The sequence below is a fragment of the Callorhinchus milii genome, unplaced genomic scaffold (assembly GCF_018977255.1).
Source record: "Callorhinchus milii isolate IMCB2004 unplaced genomic scaffold, IMCB_Cmil_1.0 Scaffold4, whole genome shotgun sequence".
Taxonomy (NCBI): Eukaryota; Metazoa; Chordata; class Chondrichthyes; order Chimaeriformes; family Callorhinchidae; genus Callorhinchus; species Callorhinchus milii.
The window spans coordinates 20,425,341-20,450,027 of NW_024704745.1; the positions used below are offsets into that span (position 1 = coordinate 20,425,341).

Genomic DNA, 24,687 nt, shown 5'->3' on the forward strand with positions numbered 1-24,687 from the left:
TCTGCAGGCAACATTATGTAAAAATTGATATCTCCAGCTTGAATCATAACACTGAGCTTTATAGAGGCATTGACTTCATGAACATGTGTGTTGCCACATATGGTTTTGTTTGAACAGGAGCATTTTGTGTTATTGCGTTATGATAATGCCATGGTCAACTCTGATACAATGACCATGGAATTGTAAACAAAGAATGAAAGCTCTTCCAAATGATTTAGACAAATTTGCCACAATCTTTTCTTCTATGGTATTTATTCACCATTTTCTCTTCATTATATAATAAGCCAATAATAATCATAATAATAATAAACCCTGCATTTAATATAGAGTGGAGCCTTGTTACATAGAGTGACGCATGGCACAGAAACAGGTCATTTGACCCAACTAGTCCATCCCAGTTTTATAGTCTTTTGCTGTAATGAGGCCATGATAGGTGGCTTCACTGTGAACTTTCGCACCCAACCAGCTTCATTCCTGCATGCTGACCCGTTCCCACACTAACAATATGGCTGACTTCTAAGTAATCAGGTCACTGCCAGGGTCACCATCTGTGCTTTGCACACACAAACCAGAGAATGACTTTGCAGTGATGTGATTATCATCACGTTTAGCACTCAAAAGCTAAAATTACCATCTTTGGGATCAGCAGGACTCTGGCAAAGTTGTTTCCTGTGTGATGATGAATTGAGATGCACAGTGAATTTTCTATCCGGGGGATTATTGGCCAACACAATGGGATAAACTCTTTCTTTTCAAATATATAATAATAATAATCCTTGCATTTGATATAGCGGTTTTCACGTCTTCTAGACGTCCCAAAGTGCTTCACAGAATATATTGTAAAGTGAATTGATTGTATACTTGTGGGTGAAATGCAACAGTCAATTGTGCGTAGCAATTGGTCTTCAGGTAAGAGCCAAGGATTTTGTATGCTATAATGAGATGCAATCCATAGTGAACATTCCATAACAGTGTATAAAGTGCAATCCTTGCATTTGGTATAGCACATTTCACTTCAGGAGAACGTCTCAAAGCAAAGGATATACAAAACTACCATCTTTGGGACATAATCTTGAATCCAGAGCAGAATGAGGGGTTGAACATTTCTTATCTCTGGTGGGTGCAATGATCCAATGTACAGTATAATACAATTAACATCAATATAACCCCTTTCATGTTGGGAGGACATCTCAAAGCACTTAAAGAGAATGTGAAATATGTGAGGAAAGTCTCAGCCAGATTATGTGGAGCGCGAGATGTTCACGGGATAAGAATGCCCAATACATGACAATTTTTACCAAAAAGTCTTAGAGAAAGGTTTCAAAGATGATATGTAAAGGGAAATGTCACAATCCTACGGAAGAGGTTGCATGTCTAATGTTGAGATACATTTATGGAACCATTTGAGTGATCATCGCCTGACCTGAGAGTGTTTGTCTGACTCTGATCCTAAAATAACAAGTTGCTGTACTCCAGAATTTTATAATAATAATAATCCTTGCATTTGATATAACGCCTTATCACGTCTTCGAGACGTCTCAAAACGCTTCACAGAATATACTGCAAAGTGAATTGACTATATATTTTGTGGGCGAAACACGGCAGTTAACTGTTCACAACAGTGTTCCACAACAGTTGTGGCTTGAGTGACCATATTAATATTTTTTTAAAAATTGAAGGGATTATTACCCCCAGAAAAGTGATCCGCCAATCGACTAACAACCAGGTTCCTACTTCCCACTAGGTAAACAGAGGCCTGTGGATTAAGGAAACTTACCCAATGTTTCGCCTTGCTCGGGAATCAAATCCATGTCCTCTCACTTAGCCATCTTTTGCGAGACAAGTGCTCTAACCACTAAAATACAGGACTCCATAGTGACAATCCTACTCTGAATTAGAAAAGAATCTAACTCCTGACTCTAGTGCACATGTCTGTGGGTGAGGTGGCGAACAGAAATGAAATAGAGGTACTGAAACATTACGTACAGTTTGATGTCTGTGGGGGCCATTGAAAGAGAGAGCACTTTGTTGAAATTGTATCCTGACAGACAGCTGGAGTTTGCAGGCCAGTTGAGGATATGGCCAGGCACATACCTATATGGTGAAGTCACTTGACAGTGAGATCCTCTCCAGCTTGGTTGTTAATTTGTAGGCAATGCAGAGCATGATCCTGTTTTGTGTCAGTTCAGAAACTCCTTTGGTTTAGAAAGTTGCGTGCTGCACAACCACAGTTGATTTTAGAAATTGTTTTGAAATTGACTTTGAATCATGATCATGCTGTTATTGAATTCTCAGTCATTAATTTTATGACTGAGACATCTCTCCCCTACCCTCCCCTCCCCCCCCCCCCCCCACACACACACACAAATTAATATTAGTAGACGTAACAACAATGGAGTTGTAAATGTGACAATTAATACTGCAATATGTTTACTGAGCACCAATTACCATTTTATTAAAGCGTATGCAATTTTCTCCAGGCTGGGCTGCTCGGTAAGGCACACAGAAGACAAGAGAGGAAAATAAAAGAAAAACCTTGTATCTTATATTGAGAAGTGCTTTACAAGTTATTATTGTCATGTGCAGTAACTGATTAAGCTATTTGACCCAAACCTGGTATCTACCTCTGTACTCTCTGGCAAGGATCACTGGATATCTTTCAGAAGCATGAATCCTCCTCTCTAACCCGGGGCACTGAGACTAAGAAGAATGTCCCTACTGATTGGCTGAGATCAACTGATTTAATAGAGTCTGGGGCAAGGGGTGGGCAAGCCAAAGTTTATTTTGAATTGCAAAAGTAATCAGGTTGTTACCTGTGCATCTTTGTGAGTGACATGCAATGTGCCTTTGGCATGGAATATGCCCTGAAGCAATCAGCAAGCAATTGATAGAGGAATTTGTAACCTTGGTCGGAATTTGGCTGGTTTAAATGATGACAGGCTGGCAGGAGGATTGCTTTCAATGTAAAACACTTGATCCCTTTCCCATGTCTTCTGTAGATTGTAATTATTAATTAAATTCTGCCCCCTACAGCTGTGATTCTACATTGTTAAAACAAGCTTGCCGTTTGTCCTTTTCACATAAGTTTTCATGTCCAGCCTCTGGTTGTCTAAAGAAGATGATATGTACATATGTGTATGTGATCCCTGATGATGTTGGTAGGGAGGGGAGAAAAAAAATAGGTCTCTGTGCACCTGCCCTTGATGTGTTCATCTCCACTTTCCTCCACTCTCTCTTCCTCACCCTTCTCCTACACCGTGTACTCTCTCCCGCACCCTCGCACATGAATAAAATATCTAAAATCGTTAGCCACATTACTAGAGAACCTTACTAATATTTGTGTGATGATAAATGTTTGTGATGTGAATGTTTACACATGAGTGGGAGCTTTGATAGATTGAGTGCGAGAAGAATTCTAATAATTAGGTGTTTAGTTATAATAGTAATAATAATAATAATCCTTGCATTTGATATAGCGCTTTTCACATCTTCTAGATGTCTCAAAGTGCTTCATAGAATATACTGTAAAGTGAATTGACTGTATATTTGTGGGAGAAATGCGGTAGACAATTGCGCACAGCAGAGTCCCACAAACAGTCATGGATTGAAGTGACCAATTTTATTATTGTTTTTTTTCTTGAGGGATTATTATCAGGCGTGTGGAGTAAGGAAACTTGCCCAAGGTTTGGCCCTGCCGGGAATTGAACCCAGGTCTCTTGATTGCGAGGCAAGTGCTCTAACCACTGAGTTACAGGACTCCAAAGTAATTCAACGATGAAGGGCAGCCTATGAAATATTAGCTTTCTCTTTCAGACTCTTATTGACCGACATTTCCAGCATTTTCTCTTTTTGTTTCTGATGTGATAGTTTTTGGAAATGGATTTTGTCACCTTTTTAATCACTGGCATCTAATATGCGGTGATTTCCAATGGGATTCCTTAAGGAAACTGGAACGTGCAAGTGGGTGTATGTCACACCCACTCGCACTGCAACACTTTTAGAGGTTCACAATGTCACATTTATCAAGTGAAAAGTTTGCGGAAGTTCCTCCACAATTTGACAACACTTTGTGACATTTTGGTACATGTAAATGAATAACTAGAGAATATCTTATTCTGCGTTTCAGATTTTGTAGCTGAAGGGAAATAATAAATTTAGCAAACACAAGAAATCATTGGGGGGTGGGCGAGTGGGGGAGCAGTTGCATTTGGGTCTACAACAACAAATTGTATTTATATAGGTCTTTTCACAACGGGGTTATCTAGATTTACTCAATTTATGTATCATTTCAGAAAGTCCAGAATTTGGCAAATTGTTGAATTTACTTCTTCCTTTGAGGTCAGTTTTCTGTAATTCTTAAACAAACTTATAAAATACCCGCTTCACAATTAAGATTATTTTTGAGACAATTTAAGGGAATTGGCCAAATTCTGAGCTCTGCCTAACATGCTCTGTAAAAAGTGTAAACCCATACCCAGGTTGAATTTCTTCCCAGAAATGTTAACTCCTGTGCTAGTTGTCAGCAATGTTTCAAATAGGTAATAATAATAGTTGCATTTGATATAGCATCTTAGCACATCATCAAAATGGCTCAAAGCATTTCACAGGATTTACTGTAGACTGTAGTGATTGTGTATTTATAGGCGAAAACAGCAGCCAATTTGCGCACAGCAATGTACTACAAACGGCTATGCAGTGAATGACCCGTTTTAAAGGAGTTTGGACGTTCTGCAAAAGCATGTTAAAATCCTGATGAACCAGCAAATGTTTGCCAGCAGGTTTTGTGCTGACAGCATTATCCTGTGCAGGAGGTATAAATAGGTCATATTACTAATCTTTGTACCACAGCCAACTTCCTCATTTAGCAATTCAGTTGTTAAAAAAGCATATATGTGTAACACAGTAATGATTAAGTTTGTGAAATGTACAAGAGCCTCTCTCCACAAGTTGGCAATACATGGTTACATTTTATTGTACGAATGATGCAGTGATAACCTCAGTATATGAGATAGTTATCACATTGTGGGATGGTCTGCTCTAGAAGGACTTGTCAATAAATACCACGGAGATGGGGGGGAACATCTTTGTTAAAATGCGTTTTCCTAAAGCCAGTGGCTATTGAGCTAGTTGACTGTCATTGCTGGTTACGGAAATTGTGGCTTAACTCAACTGTTAACCCCTAGCGTTTTTTCCGGTTCTTACTCTCTTTACACTGTGGTTTCCTCTTCAAGCAATTTTTCAAAATAATAATAATCCTTGCATTTTCATGTCAGGAAAACACTTCACAGGAAATATTATAAAGTGTAATGACTTTATTACACTGTATTTTGCAGGCGAACATGGCAACCAATTTACACTCAGCAATGTCCCACAAACAGCCATGAAGTGAGTAATCAATTTTATTTTAGGGATTGTTGGTCAGAACACTGGGAGAATTTCCCTTCTCTTAGTTCCATGGAATCATTAGTGTCCACCTTAACTGGCAGACGGGACCTTGGTTTTACATCTCATCCAAAGGACAGAACCTTCAACAGTGGAATGAAACAATGGCGTGTAAGCCTAGACTTGTGAGTTCAAAATCCCGACGTGGCACTTAACCACATCCTTCTGACTCATAGCCCATAGGCAGAGTGCCATCAACTTAGCCCGGCTGACACCAATACCTGTGAAAAATGTACACGATATGTGATTTGGTTAGAACTGTAGTTTAGTATTTTAATTTAGTATCATATTTAGAGTAGCTGCAAGACCGTTCTTTTAAATCCAATTGAGGATGCTTTAGTGTAACCCCATAGACAGCACTGAAACTTGTGTTGCTTTTGAACACAAAACCCTTACCAATTTTTATGGAACACATGATTTTCTTCAATAATCTGAAGATATGATATATTACCAATAATATAGCTTGTGTATTGTTTTAACACTGGCTGGACCTGATCACTATTCAACAATAATACTTAGTTGAATAATAATGTTCTCTGAATTTGATAAGCACCTAAAATGGCAGAATGGCTCAAAGTGCTTCAAAAAATTGTTGTCAAGTGTATTGACTGCATTAGTTGGTAAACTCGGGAGTCAATTTATGCACAGCAATATACCAAAACATTTCTCCTTTTTTAGTAATCAGCGTATGTTAGACATTGATATAAAACCTCTATCAACATATAAATTTACTCCAAATTGCATGGATTAATATATGCATGAAAAACCTAAATCATAGCGCGCATTCTATCTACTGTGAAAATAAACTACAATACTAAGTTTCTGGTTAGGAACAGCGTTGGAAATTATAGGGATCAGTTCAAACTACAGGTCAAATTGACCCATTTATTGTGTCGGTCATTTTCACCAGCAAGAAAGAGAAAGCAAAGGCCAAAATAATGCTGACAGTCTTAAGCACTCCCTATTGATCCCTATATGCTCACCCACAAAACTGCACTTTAACAGTATATCATGTGAAGTGCTTTGGAACATCCTCCTGATGTGAAAAACCTGATAACAAATGTAAGTATTATTATTATCCTGAGATTTTATTAGCATGTCTTTATAGGCTGTTTCCTGTCTGCAATTGATCAAATATATGACTTTAGTTTTAACATGGTATATGCATGAGTATGTTGCATTTTGTACAAAAAACAAATGAAGACCTTATTTGTGACATGGTTTTGAACGTGTTGACTTGGGGGCCACTCACAGTATGTACTGGTAAAGCTACAGTGCCAGAGAGCCAGGATTGTGCTGGGATCATTTATGTGAGGTATTATTCAAACAAAGGAAAATTTAAAAAATGCTTCAACCTTTAGTGTCAAGAATATTCACAAAGATATAATTGCAGCATTATTTCATAGTGCACTGTGACTTAGCGTGTGCAAACTGGGCCGAGCAATGGAAGTATACACCCAAGTGGCTGCAGCTATTTGTTTACTCAGTGAATGAAATGGAGCCCCTTCAGAACACTGAGAATGTGAGGCCCGTGCCATGGCGGTCTGCCCGCAGCCAAAGAGCTGGAGGAATTATTCTCAGTAATTGTGTTTGCAGTATTCTTGGTCACCGCCTTTGTGTTTGACAGCCATAGTCATGGAGATCAGGCACTAACTCTCTCCTCGTGAGAGGCACTGCAGTGTTCCACTTCTGAGATTAAATCAGATTTCGATCATACTCTGTCATTTTGATACTCAGTACAATTACATTTCTAATCATTTTTATGTTGTAAAGTGTTTTGATATTTATTTTTCATGAAAGACACTGCATAAATGTATTTTTCCATAATTATTATTACGCACCATGCTTCCTTATATGAGTGAGTAACTCCAATGGTGAATTGCATAGGAGTCCTGTAGCGTAGTGGCTAGAATACAAGAAGCTTTGATGTCAATGGAACAGATGAAGATGCTAAAGCGAGCTTTCGTAAAGCAAGCTTTCGTATCAAAATCCACTCTCTATACCTAGCAGTAAGTAGGAACCCAGTTGTTTGTCAATTCATGATCCCTTTCCGGTGGATAATAATACCTCCATTAAAAAAAATTAGTAATTTGTGGAATATTGTTCTGTGCAATTGGCTGCCACATTTGGCCACAAAATACATAGTCAATTCACTTTACAATATATTTTGTGAAGCACTTTGAGAATGACTTGATAAATTGCTATATCAAATGCAAGGAATATTATTATGATTATTTCAATTATTTTTCATGCAGATCTTATTTCAAATAATATATTTTATTAAAGAGCCATAGATTAATCTTTTACCAAACATTAATGTACATAAATGTAAACATTCTGGAGTCCAGAAAATAGTCAAAAAAGCCAGCAGGATGCTCTTTATAACAAGAGGTCTGGAACATAAAGCAACAACGTGATGCTGTGGTTAGAGAATTGGTCACATTTCATTTGCAGCATTCTGTTCCATTTTCCAATGTGCAATTTTACGAAGGATATACTTGCCTTAGATTATAGTTCTGAGACTATACCTGGGATGAAGGACCTTATGTATGATGTAAACTTGTGCTATATTCTGTAGACCGGAAGAGGTTAAGGGGTGATCCGATTGAGGTGTTTAAAATGATGAATTGGCAAGGCAGCTGGCTCCTCCCTCTGATAGTGAGATTCAAGAAAAAGCAATGTAAAAGGGTGAAAAGTTATATTTGTAATGTGTTAACACTGATGATAACTATATACAGAATCCCAGTGGTCTACAGGAACTCTGTCAGTATTCTTCCATTCTGTTCAGCACATAACTGTAAAAGATATAACAGGTGATGTCAGATGGGTTTGCTTAAAGATAAGGATGATTTGTGAATTTGGTGATACAGCATGTCACAAGATCACAAGAGTGATTCAGATAAAGAAGATCTATTGGCCCATTTTATCTCACCTTTCCAAAATATTTGCCTTTCTATTTTCCCATTACAGCATCAAACTACCGTACTTCTTAAATAAGCCTAGCTATTTATTAATCACCGTGTAAAGCAATAATTTTTGCATACAACAAGTTTTGATGTCAATGGAACAGATGAAGATACTAAAGCAAGCTTATTTAGTGATTAAAATTGCTAATTCACTTCACGATTGGCTGCTTGTGAGACATTGCCATGGGCAAATTGACTGCCATATTTGTCTACAAAATAAAGTCACGACACATTACTGTAAATTCTGTGCAATGCTTTGAGACACCCTCCCAACTTGAAAGACCCTCTATCAAATATAAGGAATATTATTATAATGATCCTAACGTAATTCACCAAGCAAGTTAATTATGTGATAATTTCAGCTTTCAAATGCAGAGAAGCACAGGTGAAGTGGATAGAAGAAAGGTATTTGGCTTTGCCCTCTGACTTGAATGGATGGATGTTTTGCAGCTTTTAGTTGATTGCCTTTGGTGATCTGGGAGTATCTGCGCAGAACTTTCCCACAGATTGAGTGGGTGGTACGGAGAGAGTTCACAATAAGGCAGGATGTGTGTGGTCTGTGGAAGGAGGGGACTTGGCAGATCAAATGGCCTTTTCTCGTCCATGATTCCTTAACTGATCAATAAAAATAACAGTCAGTCTGTATAATGTAGATATAAGGAGCACCATAAATACTCTGTGTCTTAAGAAATCAGCATGAATATGCCACCAACGCAGTATTCCCGGATAAAATCAAGCAATGTTTAAAACATTTCTAAAGTGAATATAACTGTGAAAGTTGATATGTTGAATCTCATTGGGGATATGTCAAACTCAGGATGACCCTAGTTGTAATTTCACAATTGCTTGTGTGTACAAAAAAAATCAAATACGTTGTACTACATTGTGTTCAATGTTGACTCCGCTGGTCAGACACAGAATTGCAGAAAACAAGAATCAGTAAAGGGAAAGAAAATCGTGAAGAGGTTCTTTCTGTTCTGAGTACCTGTAGGGAAACCAGGAAGTGACATCCCTATAATTCATCTTTTACTTCAATTGTTAAGGCTCCCCGACCTGTCTCCTCTTCACTTAGGCGACAACTTGTCAACATCGCTAACAGAGAGAAGTCATTTGGGTTGACAGACTCCACTTAGTTTAATAGTGATGACCATTTTGCATTAGATAATAATAATAATCCTTGCATTTGATATAGCGCCTTATCACGTGTTTGAGACGCCTCAAAGTGCTTCACAGAATATACTGTAAAGTGTAGTGACTGTATATTTTGTGGGCAAAATGTGGCAGCCAATTGCGCACAGCAGTGTCCCGCACACAGTTGTGGATTGAGTGACCAAATTATTATTATTTTATATATTATTTTTCAGGGATTATTAACCCCGGTACTTCGACAGTAGTGTTTTTTCTCACTTGGGTTTTGAGTGCCAAAGAATTAGCATCTGATTAGCTGCAAACTTAGCCCTTTGCTGGTTTTGTAGCCAGACAACATGCACAACACTGACTGTTGACATGGCTGTGTTCTAAATGCAACCACATCAATGTTTGACATGATCATACAGCATCAATCATTACTATTTTAATGAGTTATCTTGGCTGTGACACCAGGAGTTCCAGATAAAATAACTCATACATAATTATTATTAACGTTACTGAATATTTCTCATGTAGCATTACTGTACTTCTGGTTTAACATTTCAACAGTTCGGTGGTGCAATGGAAAGCCGGTTTTGGTGGGCATTCTGTAAGAATCAGATCAAAAGATCAAAGGGCCTCCTTTATCTGTACTGCGTTTGGAATCACTTATTTTGGCAAATGTATAAAAACCCCAAAAATCAAGAAAAAAGAATTATCTCAGCATATTAACACACAGAGACAGACAGAAACCTTGTGCTCTGCCAAAAAACTCTTCTGTGAAAAACTGAAGGAAATGCGTGCTCAGCTTCTCCCCACCCCCACGGGTTCCTCTGGAATACTTCCAATATCCCCAGCTATCAATACAAAAAAGACATTTCCATACAAGGCAAATATAACCCCCTCGGAGCAGCTTGCATGAATTGTTGTATGAAGGAGAAAGGTCTCTAATTGATTTCAGGTCCTCTGGCTACATTCTTCCCTGTTGGTGATGGGTTGGAGCTTTGTTATTTGCAAGCGTGGGCTTTCTTCGCCGCTGCAGAAATCTCATCAGCAGAGCACAGGATCTGAGTCTGCAAGGTTCAATGCAGGGTTCTTCTCTGTCATTGATCTACCAGCCTAAATCATACAAAACCATCAGCCAGCCAGCTTCTCTCAGTCAGGCCCAATTTTATTTTGACAATTCAACAATATGTATACATTAACTGAGGGCAAAAAAAACAGTTTCTCTGCAGATGCATTGAAAGCCAGTCAATTGCCAGTTAACAACAACAAATTGCATTTATATAGTGCCTTTCATGTCAGGAGGATGTCGCAAGACGCTGGACAGTGAAGGGTTTGTACCTGAAATGGAGGTTGGAGTCAAGAGGGAGGGGGAATGAGGATGGAGGTGGGAGCAAATTAAGGTGCAATTAATAATCGCTAATTATAATGTTTGCATTTAGTGTAGCCACTCTAACATTGCAAATATCTCAAAGTACTTCACAAGGTCTTGGTGAAATGCAGCAACTCTGTATTTATAGTTAACATCATCAATACATCACATTTAAGTGTGAGTGTGGGTCAGTATTTAACACTTTCTCCTGAGTCAGTAGGTTGTAAGTTCAAGTTCCACATTGGGAGTTTGAGGTCATAATTTTGGCTGACATTCCAGTACTTTTGGAGGAGCGCTGCATTGTCAGAAATGCTATTCTTCAGATATGATACTAACTAAACTGAATTTCTCTCAATATCCTGGCCAACAATTCCCGAAACTCACATTGTCTCGGCTGCTATCCAATACAGTGTTGGGGGGAGCAGCGGCATTGCTGGAGGTGTTGTCTTTCGATGAGATATTAAACTCGGGTCCTGTCTGGGTAGATGTTAGAGATCCCATGGCACTAATCCAAAAGAAAAGGGAGTTTCTTTCAGTGTCTTGGCCAACAATGCCACAAATAAAATTGGTCATTCATTTCACAGCTGTTTGTGGGACATGGCTGTGTGCAAGTTGGCTGCCGAGTTCACCTGCAAAGTACACAGCCACTACAGTTTACAGGAAATCCTGTCAAGTGTTTGAGACGCTATATCAAAGGCACTATATCAAATGCAAAGATTCTTTTGATATTATTAAGGCTTCATAGAGAATAAATGATAAAAGAATAGTTATAAAATGTATCTGCAGGGTGACCAAAAAGTCGTGATAACTGCCCTATTATCTAAAAAATATATATAATTTCTTTAAGACTTATTAGACATTGTAATGGTATGATGACTTTTTGGTCACTCTGTATATTTCTGTAGAGTGAATGTGTCCACCCACCTCCCTTTTCTCTTTCCTCCTTCTCACTTTCCAGCCCATAAATTTCATCTTCAGAACTTATCATCCCATCCAAATATGATGCATGAAGTAGCAAAATTGACCTACATGACTTTACTGACAAGCGCAGCGTGTTCCCCGTTCATCTGATAAATGTTTATAAATACTTTTACTTTCCAAAATCCCAGCTGCACTGCTTTACATACCGTAGGAAGTTACAGACAGCACTGATAAACTGTTAAGTTTATTGACCCATCACATGATGAATGGCAATGGGTTGCGTTGTCTTATTAAATTCTCATGTTAAGAGCATACTCCCACTCACACCTTTAGTTTTTGTCAGTTGCAGAATAAATAACCTCTCTAATCTTAATGTGAACTGTTATTTATTGTTTTCCCTCTTCAATCCTCCCCGGGAGGGTGGGCAGATTATCCTTGAAGAAGCAGTGTCACTTCTTTGCCTGCAATGAGCCACTCTTCTGAGACTGAGCGTGCCTCAGTTCATGCAGCACCCAAGTGGGTCACTAGGGAGTGCAGGAGAGCAGCAAGAAACGGTTTCTCATCTGTCAGGGAGAAGCTGTGTAATATTTTCCCCCAAGGGAAGGAAGGGTGGGGTGAAATCCATGATCGCATTGGTTATGTTATGACTAGACTGTGGAAAGAGTGGGCTTGATAAAAGAATAAAAATAAAATTCGGCCAAATTCCTATTTCTCGTTGCATGCTTTCTTATGTCTGGACCACCTGTTCTGTGATAACCTTTGTCAATAATAATAATAATCCTAACATTTGATATAGATCCTTATCACATCTTTGAGACGTCTCACAGAATATACTGCAAATTGACTGTATATTTTGCGGATGAAACGCAGCAGCCAATTGAGCACAGCAGTGTCCCACAAACAGTCGTGGATTGAGTGACTAAATTATTATTTATTCAGTTAATTTTTTTTGGAAGGGATTATTATCACCGTAAAACGTGATCTGCCAAGCAACCAACAACTGGCCCTCACCCAGTTCAATGTATTTACATTTGAACCCAAATTTACTGTTATGGACACTGCCCAACTTTGAGAATACCGAATAAGAATAAGAATAATAATGTTCCAGATCAACTGCTTCTGCAGCAAATATGGTAAACATTAAAATGAGACTCAGTACTCAAATTCTCAAGTAAGGATGTTGGTAAATTGATGCATGACATTCTGAGTCAATGGTTCCTGTTATGTCAGACATAGTGAGTTTGATTTGTAGGCTACTGGTTTTGTTGCAGGTGAAAGGGTGTGATTCAGTGTCGATGTGATAGTGTTGCGACTGAGAGTTTGTCAAACCTTTTTATCATAGTATTCTTTCCACTTGGAGTCTTCCATAGTGTTCTACCCACTCAGTTCCTGTTAACCCTTGTGAGCCAAAGCCCAATGGGAAAGGTGGTCCTAGCGTCGGCCAAGCAGTGTGAAAGCTTGCCAGAAGCTACTTTCAATAGCAAGCTATGTGGTTTTAGCTGGTGAAACTTCACTTCAACAAACACTCTGGGATTTCCAAGTCTTGGATCTCACTAACCTACGCCTAATACCTTCTGGGATTAGGTGAGCAGGGTGCATCCCTCTAGGGAGAGAGTGTGCATTCCATTCCAGACATAAGAAATTTCCATGCATACATGGCCTGTGTGCCCAACTTTGAGAATATTAAACAATAGTAATATTATTCTAGATTAAATTTTATTTACAACACAGTCTGAAAGAGAAATCACAAATTTTCAGTGCTGTGATGGAAGAGAAGTTTTCTTCTCACGGCTTTAATAAGAGTATAAAACTAACTGCTACACAGACAGCCACCCAGACTGCTTCTCTTAAAATAATCTGTCTGGAGAGACCTGATGCTGCAGTTTGCATTACGTCTCCTCTCTCTTCCACAAACCAGATACCACACTGACAGTGTGCAAATGCTTCATTAGGAAGGAACACAGATTGGAAATGTCATAGTGCCAAGAGGGTCCCTTATTTCAAGTCAACAATAACAGATGTTCTGACCTCTGTGCTGCATTCATCTGGATTTGAAATAAAGAGATCCTCCCGGTTAGAAGATAACTTAGAATCGTTCAATCTACAATATGGACCACTCTGATAATAGTAGCAATGAACAAGGCAAACAGGATGCTTGGCTGTATTTCCAAATAAATTGAGTTCAGATGCTCAGACATCATTCTCAAGCTATGTAGTGCTCTGGTCAGGTCACACCTAGAGCACTGCATACAGTTCTTTAGGATGCATCAAGACTGTAGAACAAGAGGTATAGGTTTAGAATTGCAAATTGTAATTTAAGGACAAACTCCAGGAAGTTTTTTTTTAACCCAGAATGTAATGTAATTAACAACCGGAACAAGTTGCCAGAAAGTATGGTTGAGGCCAGAGCCTCAACCATTTAAAAAGCAGCTTGATCCTGTGATGGGGACATGATAGGTGTTCCAGAAGGATGGGATTCAAAGAGCTGAAGGGCCTTCTTCATCCAAACCGATCTTGTGATCCCAGTACAGGTTCTTCAGGTTGATTTTGGCAACCACACGAGCATAGTGTATTGGCTGAGGCCTCAAATGCTCAGAGTTACAGAAGAGGGGAAGGTGTTTAAACATGTGGAATGTGTCAATTTTATTTTGGTTTCAAAAAGTCCCAGTATTTCTGTATATTGACTTGACAGTTAATGATCTGGAAACACGGAAATTTTATAGCATTGCTCGCTGATGTGTGACAGGATATGTTTAAACCACATTTTCTTTTTGACAGCTTGTTTTTTTTGGTAGACTGGCCTGTTAACAGTGTTGCTCTGTACATAAAGGTGTCAATATGACGCAGGTTGCCCAGACACATCAGGCTGAGTAATGTGAATGAGTTATTTAATCTACCACATTTAACATGCCACTGAGCTTTGTAGATATCTGACGGTAATCTTTGGTTGGAAAATGGCATCTAATCTTGGAATGCAATCTAATTCTAGAATTTAGGAACTTGCAGTATACAGGAGGTAAGAATTTAGGACCTATGCCTTTTGAATGATAATGCAACCAGATAACCTTGAAAGTAATCACAACAGCGACAACAGTAACTTGTATTCAAATAGCACCTTCACATAGGGTAATGTCTCATGAAGGGTGTTATACAAATGCAAGTTAAACTGCCCTGGAGATATTGAGTCAGCCAACAGTAACTCAGTACCATGTTTAGGCTGCAGGTCATCTGCCAATGTGAACCCTGCAGTCTTTTGCAGCACCAGCTTTGCAGCTAGTGGCAACTAAGATGCAGGGTCTGCAACTGGGAGAATGGCATACAGTCAAACACACTAATAATCCCTGCATTTGATATAATGCTTTAACACATCTTCAGAAAGTCTGTAAGCCCTTCACCAGATTTATTGTGAAGTGGAGAGACTGTATATTTGTAGGCGAACATGGCTGCTATTTTGCGCACAGTAATGTTCCACAAACAACCATGAAATGAACGACTAGTTTTATTTGGGGGATTGTTTGCCAGGTCATTCCAGGAGAAACTCCCTTCTGTTTTCAAATTGTGTCATGGGATCTTTAACATTACCTGAACGTTATATAGACAGGATCTCGGTTAACATCTCACCTGAAGGATGGAGTCCTGCAGCTCAGTGGTTAGAGCACTAGCCTTGCAAGCGAGACACCTGGGTTCAATTCCAGGCAGGGCAAAATCTTGGGCAAGTTTCCTTACTCCACAAGCCTAATAATAATCCCTCCAAAACAAAAAACAATAATAAATTGGTTATTTTCAATGGACAACTGTTTGTGGGACACTGCAGTGCGCAATTGGCTGCCCGTTTCACCCACAAATATACAGTCAATTCACTTTACAGCATATTCCATGAAGTGCTTTGAGATGTCTAGAAGACGTGAAAAGGGCTATATGAAATGCAAGGATTATTATTATTATTATTAAACATCACATACACAGACGGCATTGTATGTGTGACATGGTCTTGTCGCTGGTTCTACAGAATCCGGTGATAGTAGCCCTGGAGTCCCACAGCAGTACCTATTTTAGCCTCAGCTGGGAGAATGATATCCAGTCATACACAATAATATTACGTGCACGGATGCCATTGAGTGTGTGACCTGGTGATGTCCTACACTGGGATGTGCTCTGAACCCTGTAAACAACTGGTCCTTCAACTAACTAATCATCGTGAGTGAATACTAGAAGATAGCCCAAGGGCAAATTCATCTGACATCCAGGTGAAGCTTTCCTATCTTTGTTTGGCTATAGGTAAATTAGGGCTCCACTGGGGTTCTGTAAATGAGCAGGATGGGTAAAAAGTATGATGACGTCAAATGTTCTGTGCATCCACAGCATTGAAGCCGTTAAAGATCTGGCTTTGATGAAACTAAAGGTGCAGTAGTGAGAAAGTGCTGCCCTGCTGTTCAAGCTGTGATCTATGTGATGCTCTTCTTACTATCACAATCACAGCGTCAGCACAGCACAATCTGTCTGCTTTTCTGCTTCTCCAATTTAATGCATGCTAAAGAATGCAAACGATTGATGGGATCAAACATTGCTGGCACTAATGCAGAGAAAGAGACAACTCTCATACTTGTCAGATTTATTCTTTATTCATGTCAACACCAAAACATTTTACAAATTTTTACAGGTGATTGCTAAAATTCCACCAAGATTTAGCTTTACTCTATTTATGTGACAATTTAGAGCGTCCAGAATTTGGCAAATTCTTAAACACAACCTTAATCTTGAACAGTTTTTCAGTGAATTGTTTCAATGTGTGACTATAAAGATGATATATGCCCTTGTGTTAAACCATATTCAAACACGTATGTGCAGAGGGAATTATAAATCTCTTTAATTATGTTATTAGTAACCAATGGTAAAGATTAGTAGTTAATAAAATAAACACACAAGAGTGTAGAAATTCCACCTGGGTCTAGATTTACTCTTATTAACTTTGAATTTCAGAGCATGTATAATTTGTCAAATTCTTAAATACAGTCTATAATTTTGAAGCTGTTTTTCTGTAATTTCTTTTAAGGACCACGGAAACCCAACTTCAAAGTTAAGACTGAATTAAACAATTTACTGAATTCCACACACGTTGAATGCATCAATAGAGTAAATCTTAATCCAGGGGGAATTTCTCTCTCTGAATGCCTTATCACAAATGGTTATTAAAGCAGAGTCCATATGAACATTTAATAGAGATAATTGGATAAATATTTGAAAAATTCTAGTAATAAAGGTTAAGAGGAAAGAGCAGGGTTCTAGTGGGTCAATGAGCTGCAAGCAATGATGTCAAGAAACTGCACAAAGGATCAGCCACATCCGTCAACATGAAAAGGAGGAAAGGGACCAAATATGTCAGAAATATTTGCTAAATCCCATTTCTTGAAAAGCTTTGTTTTATGAAGGGTCAAGAGTCAATTAAGTTCCGTCAATCTCCACAGTTCATACTTGACACGTCTAGGACACACAGACTTGTGATTCTGCTTCCTCATTCAGCAGGGACTGCTCTGTGTGACGGAGCATTTGGAGAGCAGACTTCATCTGTTGCAGCTGGTATGCTCTGTTGAGGTTAAAGCAGAGTCCATAAGAACATTTGAAAGAGGTTTGGATAAATATTTGAAAAATTGTAATAATAAAGGTTATGAAGAAAGAGCAAGGTTCTGTTGGTTTTGCTCTATTGTTTGTAGCAGCAAGAGCATGTAGGAAAGAACCACAACACTGCTCTAAATGATGGCGGTGGTATCAAAAAGATCTAAACTCATCCATTGAGACAGGTAAACAAACCAACAAGAAATCATAATTTGTTTATAGTAATAAAATTCCACTGAGGTAAATAAAAATAATCCCTGCGTTTGCTATCATGCCTTTGATGTTGGGAGGACGTCTCAAAGTGACGTTAAATTTCTAGCAGGATTTAAAAAGGTCCTGAAAACAAAAACAGAAGTTGCTGGGAACACTCCAGCATCTATGGAGAAAGGAAAGTGAGACATCATTTTGGGTCCATGACCCTTCACGAAACGTTGACTCACTTTCTCCATAGATGCTGCCTGACCTGCTGAGTGTTCCTAGTACTTCTGTTTTTGTTTTCAGATTTCCAGCATCTGCAGTAATTTGCGTTTTGTTTAAAGAGGTTCCTGTCTGTCTGTTCAGGAGGATGTTAAAGATCCCTTGGCAATATTCAATAAGAAATGGAAGTTTCTCCCAGGGTCTTGACCAACAAACCCTAAATGAAATTGATCATTGAGTTCATGACTGTTTGTGGGATATTATTGTGTGCAAATTGGTTTCCGTATTTGCCTACAAAATACACAGCTAGTGTACTTCACAGTAAATCCTGTGAAGTGCTTTGAAACAACCCTGTGATGTGGAAGGCACTGTCATCAAATGTAAGGATTATTATCCTTGTGTAGTTAGACTTATACTGCAATTGTAATGCTGAAAAGAAGACCTTTAGGAAGAATTAAGTGGGAAGCAACAGTAAATAAATAAAAGAACAGAGGAAATAACAAATGGTTTAAGACCATTTTAAAGGAGGTGGAAAGAGAATACATTCTTTCAGTAGAAAAAATAAAGATATCTAGCCCAAGGACACAATGGCGTAAGGAAGTATTTAAAAGATTCAAGAAAATAAAAAATATTGAAAACTGGGATTGCGTAAAAAATGTGTAAGGTTAGCTAAGAAGTAGGAAGACAGGTTTCAAACAAGTCAGATCCAAAGATGTTTCAGCTGTATAAGCAGTAATCAGTACATTCATGATGAGATAATTCCTCTAAGTGATAAGTTAAGAAGGCATAGAATATAAGGAGATAGCAATAGATTACTGTACATTAATTTTCACAAACAAAGGTTAATCAAATTCCAGATTGAAACTTTCGGCTCAGGAACATTTAGGGAGAATTAGAGCATGCATTTGGAGAAAGTCAAAGAATTGAAGGCATTTTACTCCGATCCTTGGTATCCTCCTCTCATTTATATACCTTTACAGCAAAGACTGGCTGCAAATTTGTATCTCTTCCTCTGCCTTTGCTGTGGTTCTACCACCTTTGTGAACATGACTAAGCCATGGCCCTGGCAGCCTCAGACTGCTTAAGACCCTCGTCTCGTTGAAGCAGCTATGTAGCAGCCCCAATATAAATAAATACAGCACAGACCACATGACTGATATCATGAGTTCACCATAAACCTCTCTACCCCAGCACAATCCCCCTTTGAGATTATTAAAATGTCCTGTCCTCCTGCTAGGTTTAGTAGCAAATTGCTGAGTTTGGAAGAAGGGGAAAGGAATACAGTGTTGAACCCACATCATACCGCTCCATGCATACCAACATGTTGCTATCAGCAACCAACATCAGTGAATGAGAACTGAGGGCTCTTATGGTTCAATGACAAAGTAAATATCTATGCAGAACAATGAGGGACTTAAGGAGCATGTCAAGTATTTGAATAAATTGACGCGATTGATGATGAGTAAAGCATTTCTGATTTAGAGTTCTCCCCTCAGTACCTCCATACCTCAGGCGCTGACAGCATCACCATCCATGGTTGCACCCTCCATCCTACTAATCCAGTCCAGAACCTTGGGGTCTTGTTTGACTCTCAATTGTACTTTCTATCCCACGTTTGTGCCATGAACCGCTCTGCCTTCCCCCACCTCCTGAAACCCTCATACAATCTTTCATTACATCGAGGCTTGACTATGCAAACACCTTGCTTGTCGGCCTCCCGAACTCCTCCCTCCACAGGCTGCAGATCATCCAGAACTCTGCAGCCCGTGTCCTCTCCTGCACCAGATTCCGTGACCCTATCATCCCCATCCTCGTCCGACTCCATTGGCTTCCCATCACACAGAGGATACAGTTCAAGATCCTGGTCCTCACCTTCAAAGCCCTCCATGGTCTTGCTGCCCCCTACTCTGTGACCTCCTACCCTCTACCATCCTGCTCGCTCCCTCCGCTCAGCGGGCTCCGGCCTGCTTCACGTCCCCCACCTCTCTCTTTCCACTATTGGCGGGTGGGCCTTCTGCCACTTTGCCCCCACCCTCTCGAACTCCATCCCGCAGTCCCTCCACCTTGTCCCCTCCCTTGCCTCCTTCAAGACCCATCTCCTTCAAGACTCTTCTCTTCGTCCATGCTTTCGATCACCCTGCTTCCCCCCTGCCCTCCACCCTCCGAATCCCGACCCCCAGCTCGGATCCGAACCTCTGTCTGTCCAGTGCCTTGGGACGTCTTCCCGATGTGAAAGACGCTATACAAATGTTGTTGTTGTGCCACAACTCGGTAGCACACAAACCGTCCTGAAATGCAACATTTCACTTAGTTCCCTGCGGGTTGTATTTCAAAGTTATCAGGAATCAAATCTGTCCTACACCCATAATGAGCATGCATTTCCCTCCCTGTGAAGTTCCTTGTGTTTAGAAAATAAAACTTTGTTTAAAGTCACTATCGTCTCATGAGGCAACAGGATTGCGGCTGCAGATTGAAGTATGACTGAGAATCCCCTTCACCCTGTCCAGCATGTACCAACTTTAACCCTTGACCAACCATTACACCATCACTTCACAGTGTATGTTGTTATGTACCACACCACCACCACCAACAACAAAATTACATTTATAGAGCGCCTTTCATGTCGGGAGGACATCCCAAAGCGCTGAACAGTCAGGTGTCTGGGCCTGAGCATGGGGGAGGAGTGGTGTAGGGGTGAGGGAAGGCAGAGAAATGGGAGGGCGACCAAAGGCACAGCTGAAGAGAAGGGTCTTGAGACTGCTCTTAAAGGAAGCAAGGGAGGAAGCGAGGCGAAGGGACCGTGGGATGGAGTTCCAGAGTGTGGGGGCAGAGAGGCTGAAAGCCCGGCCACTGATGGTAGGGCGGGTCGGGCGGGAGACATGAAGCCTGATGAACGGAGGGAGCGGGCAGGTTGGTAGGGAGTCAGCAGGTCAGAGAGGTAGGAGGGGGTAAGGCCATGGATGGCCTTAAAGGTGAGGACAAGGATCTTGAACTCGATCCTCTGGGGGATGGGGAGCCAGTGGAGTCAGGCGAGGGTGGGAGTGATGGGGTCACGGAGCCTGGTGTGTGGGAGTACACGAGCTGCAGAGTTTTGGATGATCAATGTATTGAGTTGTAGCACTAAATCAGAAATGCTTTATTCCTCATCAATCAGTGATCAATTCCTACGAGCCAACTATTATTCTACTTCAGTCAATAAATTTCACAAAATATTCCTCGTGTGCTTTGAAATAATTCTATTAAATGTAACATCATACCAAAAATGTACACTATAAGTATACTTTAAAATTTCACCAGATTTCATCTCAGAGGGACAAATTTATAAAACTCGCTGGACAGGGGAGAATAATGGGTAATTAGTGGAAATAAATGTTCAACATACAGCAGAATAACTTAGCTCAGAAACTGCTGATAAACCGGTGTATTGTGTACACATTTTAGATATACTGGCCCTATTTTGAACTGGCAAGAACTGTAGCTGCCCTCAGCACCGTAGAGTGAAGACAAGAACCTTTGGCATGACAATACACAAGTGAACAAACTATGTAGTTGAATACTCGTGTCCTTTCTGACTAGGATCAGCTGCTCTTTTCCAGTTCGTGTGTGGTTTGTCTTGTTTTCTTAAAAGGGTCAGGATGATCCTTTTATCAGCTTGACGTGAGTGATCTGTCAGTGATCTGACCCGTGTCGTCAGTTGGGAACCCCCCCCGCCCCCTCCCCCACAAGAGCCACCTGCCTTGCAATCATGAACTATCTGCCTCTGGTCTGACCAGGCTGTAGGAAGTACTGAGCATATGTTGCTTCTAGTCCTATTTAAACACTGAGTGTGAGTTAATGTTGAGAGATGACAGTGGGTGCTGTTCACTATAACCTGAGGTATAAGAGGATCTGCTGCTATTACATTGGCCTGGCTTTTCCATCGCTGTACTGTACAACTTACTGAAGGCATCCACATCATGATTAGAGTTTGCTCCTTTGCATGAGCTTTATGTTCATTTGAGTTCCATCACATTGCTACACAACTGACTAGAAGGCTGGTGTATGTGAATAGTTATTGCATCAGCTATGGCAGACTCTGTATTCCTTGAGAAACAGATTACCTATGTGGTAAGTGAAGTTTTATTTTTCTAACCATCTTTAACTTTATTTTTATTGCTTTATTGGCACCTGCTGAGTAAATATTTTTAAAATCTGTTTTTGGAAAGCTGAGAAGTATTCATTAGTGTGAGTTTTGCAAATATCATTCAAACTTTACTTGTTTTTAAATCTTCTGAATTGGTTCCATTTTTTATTTAATTTACTTAGTTTCATTCCAAGTTTCATCTCGAAGGAATGAGAGCTCCTTATACACACTGGCTCCATCTGAAAGACTTATTATTTAGTCTTATGTGTACGGGCAGTAAAAATAACAGTTCAGAAAATTAGTTTTCACATGATCTGAGATGCCTTTAACTTGCTTGTTTTTAAAAGAGAAGTGCAGGAATGCATAAAACCGATTTACTTAAAATATGCGCCTGCTGTTTCCTCCGTTCTGATGACATTCACTGCACATGTCGTTCTTAAAGTGTTTTGGTTTTTCTGGACAAAATAAAAAAAGCCAAACATGTTAATAAACTGATCTGTGACTTGTTAGAGCCACACTCGGACTGCTGGTTTAATAGGGTACAGATCTTTCCTGAGATATTCAGGCATAGGTACAGTTTCCAGCTCTGCAGGCAATAAGGCGCCTTTAAGTAATATTGGTAGATCGGGTGCTTTCTAGCCACATCCTGTTGTGTAACTGATATCTAACTCATTTGTCCTTGTCGTTTAATAGCACATTGTGATAGTTGGGCAAAGCTCAAAATATTACTGTATTACTTATAAATGATACATTTGAAAAATGACTGAGGATTGAAACCTTTGGTTCTGGAGGCAGATGTGGCTTGATGAGAAATAAGAGTTCCTTAAAACAAAGCAAGGGTAGCAAACACTGACTGCATTGCATGGCTGTGAACGCTCCAGATTTTAATACCTAATTTACTGTAAGCTCCAGTGCAGTCCAATGTATAACTCATTAACAGTCAAAACAAAATGAACAGGCTTAGAGTTGAATAATATAAAAACTTCAGACTGGACACTCACTGGTTTTGAAGAGTGCTGACAACAGGTCATTGACCTGAAACATTTAATTCACTTTCCTCTCTCCATAGATGCTGCCTGACCTGCTGAGTGTTCCCAGCGACTTCTGTTTTTATTCGTGTATTTTACTTCATCTACTTACAGGTTTAATGCTCAGCTTAGATTTGATTCTGTAGACGTGTACCGTTGAATAAAGTGAAGGATTGCTGGTAATGGGAGAGGTTGAGGGTGAATTTTCCATATGTTGTTGCTTTCAAGTGTTCTATTTCCGGCAATACAAAATGTTATGCAAATTTCTTACACTACAGGCCCCTGTTTACTGAGCAGTAAGTAGGAACCTGGTTGTTAGTCGATTGACCGATCGCTTTTCTGGGATGATAATAATACCAAACAAAAAAAATAATAATTTGGTCACTCAGTATATGACTGTTTGTGGGACACTGCTGTGTGCAATTGGCTGCCGCGTTTCACCCACAAATATACAGTCAATTCATTTTACAGTATATTCTGTGAAGCGCTTTGAGACATCGAGAAGATGTGAAAAGCGCTATATCAAATGCAAGGATTATTATTATATGTATGCAAGTTGTTGTAAATTAAAGTTCAGATTTTACTGACATTTATTTTGCAAAGGTCTGCTAATGCCCCTTTGATTGCAGAAGATATAATAATCCTTTTAGTTTGCATTTGATGGTATTTTCTTGTAGCATTTTTTTGATGTATAAAAAATTAACAGAGTATATTCTTAAGATATGCTTGTTTAAGCGCTCCGAGACATTACTTCAGGTGAAGGGTGCTATATAAATGCAAGTTGTTGTTGAAATCAGCCATAGGTTTTCTGCTGACGAGTCTAACTTCTAAATGGCTTTATTCTGAGAATTTTAAATAAATAATAATAATAATACAGTACTTGCATTTGATATAGAGCCTTTCACTTTGGGATTATGTTTCAAAGAGCTTCACGGGATATATTATAAAGTTTAGTGACTGTGTTTGTAAGTACCTACAGCAGCCAATTTGCACACCAGAAATGTCCCACAATCGCCTGAAGTATATACACAGATGTACTGATATTTCTGTGAAATAAAATCTGTCATAAATCATTTTGATTTACATATTTCCAATCATCCATGTCTTGGTTAAATGAACAGCCATCTGAACATGGCCAGGCGTCAACTCTTTTTTCATCTTGTCATTGTAGTTCGGCTTTGCAAGCTGCAGAGTGACTGAGCACTTGAATTTCCATACAGATTAAAATGGATCCAGGCTTTTCTTATTACCAGATGCATTTTATTATACAAATGCAATTTGTTGTTGTTGTTGATACAGGCAGCAATGTTGATACTTTATCTTAAACTGGAATGATGAGTTTAACATCACCTTGTACCTTTATGCTTTTGGGCTCATTTAAAAAAAGAGCTCTGATGTTTCTCAAGGTTTGACAATTGTTGTACTGAAACTTGAAAAGGCAGCATTTGCTAGAGAAGTGATGGAAATATGTTCATTTGCTTAATGCTTCCTCTTCCCAGCAGTGAAATAAGTAAGGTGTGCCAGCTATTCAGGTCTGCATAGATGCTGCAGAGGAACGGGGTAGGTTTGTCTTGTAGAGGAATCAACGTTTCGCCTTGCTGTTTTGCCTAGGTATTTAAAGGCCATGTCTGTCCGTGCATATGCGACTCGTGTTTCTTCGAAATTGTCTTGGGC

At 39.5% G+C, this 24,687-nt stretch overlaps 1 protein-coding gene across 2 annotated transcripts in view; it reads left to right on the top strand.

The window, feature by feature from the left end:
- LOC103177515 (rho GTPase-activating protein 6) overlaps window positions 1-24,687 on the top strand; it is a 301,249-nt gene that overhangs the window by 111,573 nt on the left and 164,989 nt on the right. The window contains exon 1 of one of the 2 annotated variants that reach the window (XM_007891714.2): window positions 21,625-21,969. The exons of the other annotated variant lie outside the window; for it this stretch is intronic. Within the exon in view, the coding sequence (XP_007889905.1) occupies window positions 21,928-21,969 (42 nt within the window). The 5' untranslated portion in view covers window positions 21,625-21,927. Of the gene's footprint in view, window positions 1-21,624; window positions 21,970-24,687 lie in introns of those variants that run through there. 2 annotated transcript variants of the gene reach the window in all.